The sequence below is a fragment of the Arachis ipaensis genome, chromosome B4 (genome assembly GCF_059453495.1).
Source record: "Arachis ipaensis isolate K30076 ecotype BB chromosome B4, ASM5945349v1, whole genome shotgun sequence".
In the NCBI taxonomy this organism is placed as follows: domain Eukaryota; kingdom Viridiplantae; phylum Streptophyta; class Magnoliopsida; order Fabales; family Fabaceae; genus Arachis; species Arachis ipaensis.
In genome coordinates, this window is record NC_142439.1 from 26,189,333 (window position 1) to 26,198,551 (window position 9,219).

Genomic DNA, 9,219 nt, shown 5'->3' on the forward strand with positions numbered 1-9,219 from the left:
ACTCCAAAGAAATCACCATCATCTACGTCAGCACAGTATGAAAAATACTTCATCTTTAATTATCTTTTAAGTCATATTTGATTTTTTTGTGAAAATCTTAAATTTAATTAGTGTATATCTTGACCATAGTATATAACATAATAAGAATTTTGTATTGTTACTATATTAAATACATATAATTTTTAAATAATAAATAATTAAATAAAAATAATAACACATTTATAATTATTTGTTTATGTTTATGCCATGAGTTTAATTTAACGCATTGAAAATAAAATATTTTATACAATCGTTTAATAATATTCGTTTTTTGATAGTCATTTGCGTAACTAATGAAAATTGTTTTATCAGTAATAATACGTTAAAATTAAATTATTATGAAATTTAAAAATGATAAAAATAAATATTCTAAAATGATAAAAATATTTATGAGTAAACAATTATATTAACCTACATGTGACAGATAATAGTAGGATGTAAGAGAGAGAGAAATTAGAGAGGGTGGGCATTATCAGAGTCTTAAATGTGAGGCTCACTCTTCCTTTCCAACACGGTATAAAAACAAAGCCATAGGTGTGAGTTCACATCCTTCTCTATTCTCGGTTATGTATGTGTTCCATTTTCTTGGGATTCAGAACTCACAATCTTCAATGACCCTTTGATCTTCTTCTTCTTCTTCTTCCACACCCTTTTTGCTCGGTTCTTGTTTCTTCAATCTTTCTTCTTCTTCTACTCTAGTTTGCTAGCTCTCTCCGGTGGACGGAGGTTTGCTTAGGCTGAAAAACTATGGCTGCTGAAAAGGCCACCATCTCCCTAGAGGAGATCAAGAACGAAACCGTTGATCTGGTATGTTAATTAAAGCTCCTTACTTAATTACTTTTTTTTTTTGTTTTCAATTGTTTCTTTTTTCAAGATGAAGTGTTTGATTTTGATTGTCTTTAAAGCTATATACTCTTATACCCTTTGCCTTGAAGCATATATAAATAAAACTTTGCAAGTTATTATAACTAACTACTCTCTTCTCTTCGGTTGACTTGTTAGTTCTTATGTGAAAGCTTGAACCATATGATGATGATTCATGAATCCCCTGAATAAATTTCTTTATTTTTTGCCCCTTTAGGATTGGAATGCCAAAAGAGTTTTCGGAACTATAATATTTTCTTTTTCATATATATAACTTAATTTTCCCTTGCTGGGAAAAATCATATATGGAATCGATTTCTTCAAAGGACAGTTTTTGGTTAGGTAATATGAACATGCATGAAGAAAGGTATACCGTAGTGTATTTTTTTTCTTCTTTATTTTTATTTTATTTTATTTTTTTTAATGATTTTTTTCTGGTGGATCTTAACATGTGAGAGACAGGTAAGCATATAGACTTCAACACGTCTAAAATTTCACCGTATTTATTGCTTTTTTTTTTAAGGTTGGGTACACATTTGATATTAAATAGGATTAAAGTACTATGTTGTATTAAAATTAACTAAAATTATATTTAAAAAAATTAGTGAAAGGTATTGTGTACAGTATGATACTCATAATCATAACCACTCCTCAAAAGTTCACACCTTCTCGTGTCTCTCTCTGTCTGCGGCTATGTTTGGTTGAGTGGGAATTTTATTAAGTACTTTTTCCGTGGTACTTTGGCATTTTCAGTTTTTCACCAATTTCTATATTTTTATGTGAAAATCTTGGCCATTGGGATTAACCGTTTTCATTGTAACTCTCACATTCAACGGTCCTGACACCAAGAGGGTCCACATTTAATTTGGATCCCTTCATTTGACTTGCCCATTTTGCCCCTCAACAACTCCTGCAAATTTCAGCTCACTGTTACCTACTTGCCTTATTTTTTTTCCGGTCAAATTTTTCACTCTGTCCACCCACCAACATAAAAAATATAGAATATTCATTTATTATTACCGAAAAAGGGAATTATTATTGAAAAAAATATATTCCGCATTAATTCTATTTTACCTATTAAGTCAATATATACTCTTTTATTATTTAGACAACATTTTAATTTTTTTCTGATATAGTCTCATAGTCTGGTGGTGAGAAAGTTCATTTACATTTTATTATAAAAATGTACCGTTATTTTTATCTTTGATAATATCACTTCATATTTCATTATATATAATTTTTTTGGCGTTATATATTTACATAAATTTATGTAAAAAGAATAATGTTTTCAAAAGCAAGGACAATATTCATTTTTGCATAAATTTATAGTTAGACTCTTAATAATAAATATGCCAAATACTTAAATTAATTTAAATTCTTTTAGTTTTTCCAATAACAATTTTTAAATTGATAATAGGCACAACCGCACAAGTGGTTTTCAGTTAAATTTTTTATATTAACAGCATGATAAAATAATAATAATAATTAGAAGCATTTGAGTGAATTGAGAGAAGAGCAAAGAGGGGGACCTAAATGGGAAAGTTGGAAGGCGTGAAAGGTGTTAGCAACACATAAGGCGGACCAATCACATGGAGAGAGAGAGAGAGAAGAGAAGGGTGCGGTGTCCCGTCTGACACTCAATGGTTTTGAGGATGTCACGGCTCCAACAGTCAACGCTTTCTCCTTATTGGCGCGCCTGCTGCCCGCCCTCTTAACGCCTTCTTCGTTGCCTCCACTTGTATCATTTCGGCAGGATACAATTCACTTAATAATTTTTAATTATTAATTTTGTATAAAAATAATTATACATAAATTTTTAATTTTTTATTAATATAGACTTTAAATTTTTATTTTGATAGAAATTTAATTTTAATATATTATTAATATAAAACTATTATATATATTAATTATATAATATCAATCAACAAAAATAATTTTTTATATTAATTGAATAAATAATTGTTTAAAAATAATACATTAAAATTAATCAATAAGTTTACAACTATCTTTTGTTAGATTAGATATTGTAATTAGGAAGTCACTACATTTAACTTTTGAATAATCCTACACACATTCATATTTTTTTTATAAATTAAATCTAACTAAGTTAAATAATAAGACTTGAAATAATATTATTTATAATTGATTTTTGTTAATGTTAGACCAACTTAATTAACAAAATAATTTATATATATAATATTATTCTTTAATTTTTTATAACTTTAGTTCTGTGCGATTAGACAACCAATACTATGAGTTCATTAAAAATTATTACAATGAAATTATTTCATGAAAAATATTATTTTTAAATTTCTATATATTTATTGTATTATAACTTTTTTTTTAAATATCTTTATTTTGTTATTACATAAGAGAATTGTTGATTAAATAAATAATTTGTTAATGGATAAGTTAAAGGATTTTTGCTATCAGTGTTTTTATTATTAATAATAATAAATAAAAATTCCGAAATGATTTAAATAATTTTTATTTGAGTTTCTATTCTATTCTTTCTAGGTATGCATAAATATTCTATTATTTTTGTTCTGAAAATAAATGTATTAAAGACAACAATTATTTTTCAAAAAATCAATCATCATGAATCATGATTAGGTATATTTTAATGAAAGTATGACTAGGATAGTCCCCCACACACTCGCTACCTTTTCCATCCTCATCTGTCTTTGCTAATGTTAATGCTTTGTATAGTAGTTTGAAATGCAAATAATTATTCAAACAAAGGTTTAAGCTTGAAAGGATCATCCATAAGGTTGATCATTGACAATAATCACATGTAAACAATGAAAAGAAACAAACAATTGCATTCAACAAAAAAGAAAGGTTAAACTTATAATAAGTGACTCAATTTGCAGTATTATTGGTTTCTTTCTGGGGTGATGCGTGGTAAACCTGAAACAGAACAATGAATTTTAACACAACTTTGTTTTATAGGAACGAATTCCAGTTGAAGAAGTGTTCGAGCAATTGAAATGTACCAGGGAAGGATTGTCCTCTGCTGAAGGTGCCAGCAGGCTTCAAATATTTGGACCAAACAAGCTAGAAGAGAAAAAGGTTCATACTTCATATTCTCTAACAACATTAATTATTATTATTATTATTTACAATACACAAAGATGTTCTGACTATTAACTTTAATAACATTGTTAATATTACAGGAAAGCAAACTTCTCAAGTTTCTTGGGTTTATGTGGAATCCCCTGTCATGGGTTATGGAAGCTGCAGCCATTATGGCCATTGCTCTTGCAAATGGTGATGGCAAGCCCCCGGATTGGCAAGATTTTGTAGGTATTGTTTGCTTGTTGGTCATCAACTCCACCATCAGTTTCATTGAAGAAAACAACGCCGGAAATGCCGCCGCCGCACTTATGGCCGGTCTTGCTCCTAAAACAAAGGTAATGCTGAATGCACCAACAATTTGTGGAATGATAAAATATTTAAGATGGAGACTCATATGCAGTTGTCTCTACATGAAGTTAATAGTTGAGAATCGATAAATAACTTGACATGTTTGACAAAATTGCTATCTAACCATGGTCAGCAATCAATTTCACATAAATACGTGAGCTTTTACCATGTATAGTATGTAAAGTTTATAGTTAAAAGTTGTTGAATGATTTTACATATTTAATTAAATTGTTATTTAATGGTGTTTAACTATTAACTTAACGATAAATACAACTGTGGGTTGTGGGTGAGTTTTCACCAATTAGATAGGTGAAAATTGATAGTTAAGAATCATAAGATTATTTGACATATTTGACTAAAAAGTATTGATGGCCTTGCAGGTTCTTAGAGATGGCAAGTGGACTGAAGAAGAGGCTGCAATATTAGTCCCCGGAGATGTCATAAGCATCAAGCTTGGAGACATTGTACCGGCCGACGCTCGTCTTCTAGAAGGTGATCCGTTAAAGATTGATCAGTCAGCTCTTACCGGAGAGTCCCTTCCGGTGACCAAGAACCCCGGAGATGAAGTCTTTTCTGGCTCAACTTGCAAGCAAGGTGAAATTGAAGCCGTTGTCATTGCAACCGGAGTCCACACATTCTTCGGAAAGGCTGCTCACCTTGTTGACAGCACCAACCAAGTTGGACACTTCCAGAAGGTTCTAACCGCCATTGGAAACTTCTGTATCTGTTCCATTGCGGTTGGCATGCTGGCTGAGATCATTGTCATGTATCCAATTCAGCACCGAAAATACAGAGATGGAATTGACAATCTTTTGGTTCTCTTGATTGGTGGAATCCCCATTGCTATGCCTACTGTGTTGTCTGTAACAATGGCCATTGGATCTCACAGGCTTTCGCAACAGGGCGCCATCACGAAGCGAATGACTGCCATAGAAGAAATGGCTGGAATGGATGTGCTTTGCAGTGACAAGACAGGAACACTCACACTTAACAAGCTTAGTGTTGACAAGAACTTGATTGAGGTCTTTACTAAAGGAGTGGACAAGGATCATGTGATCCTTCTCGCCGCGAGAGCTTCCAGGACTGAAAACCAGGATGCCATTGATGCTGCTATTGTTGGAATGCTTGCAGATCCTAAAGAGGTTTAACTTCTTTCATAAAGCTTAGTGTCCTTAATTTTTGTCCTTGATTTCATTATTCGAAAATCGCGCAAAAAATTGAACATGTATATGCCTTGTGCTGTAGGCAAGGGCTGGAATCAGAGAGGTTCACTTTTTACCTTTCAATCCTGTTGACAAGAGAACTGCTCTGACTTACATTGATGCTGATGGAAACTGGCACCGTGCAAGCAAAGGCGCTCCGGAGCAGGTAACAATCTTTAGTCTGTTCATGATTTGTGAGAGGTTCTGGCTTGTTCAATTGATGCTGATATGATATTCTTTGTTATGATGAATAGATCATGAACTTGTGTAATCTAAGGGATGATGCTAAGAAGAAGGTTCATGCCATTATTGACAAGTTCGCCGAAAGAGGCCTTCGTTCCCTAGCCGTTTCAAGACAGGTTCTTACAGCAAAGTCTTCATGCTTTAATTTTTCAGTACTTATTCCCAAGTTTCTTGTAAATAATAATAATAAAGAGAATCTGAATCTGAAGCATCTTCTCTGCTACTGCAGGAAGTTCCTGAGAAAAGCAAGGACAGCCCTGGAGCTCCATGGCAGTTTGTTGGTTTGTTGTCACTATTTGATCCACCAAGGCATGACAGTGCCGAAACCATTCGCAGGGCTCTTAATCTCGGTGTAAATGTCAAGATGATTACAGGTAAGCCTTATCCTAATAGGTAGAATCAGCTACAGGAATCGACCGATGCCATATTATGAATTAGTATCTTAACATTTACTCTTCTTTATAGGTGATCAACTCGCGATTGCTAAGGAGACAGGCCGAAGACTTGGAATGGGAACAAATATGTACCCATCTGCTTCCCTTCTTGGCCAAGACAAAGATGCAAGTATCGCTGCACTTCCGGTCGAAGAGTTGATTGAGAAAGCCGATGGATTTGCCGGAGTCTTTCCAGGTTTATACTCATTACTATTTTCTCTATTTTTCTCTCACTCTATATATGTTCATTGAAATTGTATAGTATCTAACTCTTGGTTTGTTTTTTCTGCTATTTTCGTTCACTACAGAGCACAAGTATGAGATCGTGAAGAAGTTACAAGAGAGGAAGCACATTTGTGGTATGACTGGAGATGGTGTGAACGATGCTCCTGCCTTGAAGAAGGCCGATATTGGAATCGCTGTCGCTGACGCCACTGATGCTGCAAGAAGTGCTTCTGATATTGTGTTGACTGAACCTGGATTGAGTGTTATAATTAGTGCTGTCTTAACTAGCAGAGCTATTTTCCAGAGAATGAAGAACTACACGGTTGGTTGCTTGCTTCTTCAATTTTTTTTTTATGATGATACACATATAGTTCCCTTCTAAATTTCATTCTCAATGATGTAACTTAAAAACATTTTCTTTGCGTTTCAGATTTATGCAGTGTCTATCACCATCCGTATTGTGGTAAGTAGACAGTATTTGTGATTATATTTGTAATTCATTGGCAGAGTAAAATGGAAACTGATCATGTTGGATTTTCTATTTTTTGAATGCAGTTTGGCTTCATGTTTATCGCATTGATCTGGAAATTCGATTTCTCTCCTTTCATGGTTCTGATCATTGCCATTCTTAATGATGGTAAGTAGTTACAGCTCTAAACATTTTTTTTCTGAAATACCTTTGAAATTCACCTTTTAAAAATGGTAATCTGACACAAACCTTGTCATAAAATATTAGGGACAATCATGACAATTTCAAAGGACAGGGTTAAGCCATCTCCTTTGCCTGATAGCTGGAAACTGAAGGAAATTTTCGCTACCGGAATAGTTCTTGGAGGTTACTTGGCTCTCATGACTGTTATATTCTTCTGGGCAATGAAAGAAACTACATTCTTCCCTGTAAGAAACATAAACTAACATTCCTGATATTCTTTAATTGTCCTTGTTCTTGTTTTGGATTCAAGATCTGACCCCTATTTATTATTGACAATGCAGGACAAATTCGGAGTTAGACCTCTGGATAAAAGCCCTGATGAAATGACGGCTGCATTGTACCTACAAGTTAGTATTGTCAGCCAAGCTCTAATATTTGTAACGCGTTCGCGCAGCTGGTCATATGTGGAACGCCCTGGATTGCTTTTAGTTAGTGCCTTCATTATTGCTCAACTGGTAAGGATGATGCTCCATCTTTTCGTGTTATTTCTTGTTAAGTGATAAGAAGATAACTACTTGTGAGAAAGATGAAGTTGATATTTTGTGATGATGAATTTGCAGATTGCTACAATTATAGCAGTGTATGCCAACTGGGGCTTTGCAAAGATCAAGGGAATTGGTTGGGGTTGGGCTGGAGTCATCTGGCTCTACAGTCTTGTCTTCTATGTTCCACTTGACTTAATGAAGTTCGCCATTCGCTACATCTTAAGTGGCAAAGCTTGGCTCAATCTCCTCGAAAACAAGGTCCGTGATACATATGCTAATTCTAATTATGCACTAAGGTAATCCAATAGTACAGATTCGAATCAAGACAGAAGATACTCTGTCATGATTCAAGTTTATACTGTTGGGATTACCTTATTTTTATTTTAAGAGAATGGATTTGATTGAAGTGTTTCAAAATGCATGACAGACTGCCTTCACCACCAAGAAAGACTATGGCAAGGAAGAGAGGGAAGCTCAATGGGCTCTTGCTCAAAGAACCCTTCATGGACTCCAACCACCGGAGACTTCTAGCATCTTCAATGAAAAGAACAGCTACAGAGAATTGTCTGAAATTGCTGAACAAGCTAAGAGAAGAGCTGAAGTTGCAAGGTAACCAATATATAACTACTCATTCTTTTAGAAACATTAATTTGATTATGTTAGTTTAATACATGAAACCAATTTCCCTCTCTTTAACCATCTCTTTTTTCAGGCTTCGTGAGCTTCACACGCTTAAAGGACACGTCGAATCCGTGGTGAAGCTGAAAGGTTTGGACATTGACACAATCCAGCAGCACTACACTGTGTAATAAACGACAGCATTAGTCGAAACTCGCTGTAGATAGAAACAAAAAGAAGGGCCAAGAATTCAAAAAATGGCATGTGTGTAAGAAGAAACCAAGGAGGAAGGCCTAACTATTTAAAAACGCTTACTAGGTTTAGGGAGAGAGGAAGCCTCTGATCATATTACATAAATCTGCCTCTCTCTCTGTCTGTTTATTTTTTTTTTTTCCGTCTGTTTTCTAGCGGCGGCGAAAGCGGTGTCTAAGCTTTCATTTTGTTTTGAATCTTAGAAGGAGAATGTTGACATGGTTCTGGGTCTATACTCATCCATCTTGTGTTCTTCATGTTTGTTGTAATGCTACTTCAAAAGTGGCAGTGATCACATAATGAACTTGAATGTTTTTACCTTATTTTTGTGGTGGGAGAATAAGAGCTAATGGAAGTTTTCACGGCATCATCATCATCATTATTCAAATATGAAAATTGCACTTGTTCTAAACCAAATTCTTGAATTGTTTCATTTTACTGGCCCATTAGAGAATATCTAGCTCTCAAATATGTTGTAAGAGACTGCATAATTTTTAGGCTCATTTTTTTATATGAATGTTATGTGTGTGATGTGCTTGGATATAGATACGGGGCTGCATTATAGTTTGGGGTGGTGTTACTTTTTGTAAATTGACAGATTAAAAATCGAACCGTTTGATTTTTTTGTTGTTGAAGTTTTAATATAAAACAGACGGTCTGATTTATATAGAGGGAAGAAATTTAAAATTTTTGAAGTACTGTAATTGGTAGGTTTGATT

General features: G+C 33.8%; 1 protein-coding gene across 1 annotated transcript; it reads left to right on the forward strand.

The window, feature by feature from the left end:
- The first annotated feature begins 456 nt into the window (after window positions 1-456).
- On the forward strand, window positions 457-8,867 carry LOC107639203 (plasma membrane ATPase 4). Its single transcript, XM_016342665.3, has 16 exons — window positions 457-846; window positions 3,856-3,975; window positions 4,080-4,316; window positions 4,710-5,471; window positions 5,575-5,697; window positions 5,786-5,890; window positions 6,004-6,148; window positions 6,240-6,404; window positions 6,517-6,755; window positions 6,864-6,896; window positions 6,989-7,070; window positions 7,170-7,330; window positions 7,427-7,600; window positions 7,706-7,888; window positions 8,058-8,239; window positions 8,343-8,867. The coding sequence occupies exons 1-16, from the start codon at window positions 787-789 to the stop codon at window positions 8,437-8,439; spliced, it is 2,868 nt and encodes a 955-aa protein (XP_016198151.1). The 5' UTR covers window positions 457-786; the 3' UTR covers window positions 8,440-8,867.
- The last annotated feature ends 352 nt before the right edge of the window (window positions 8,868-9,219 follow it).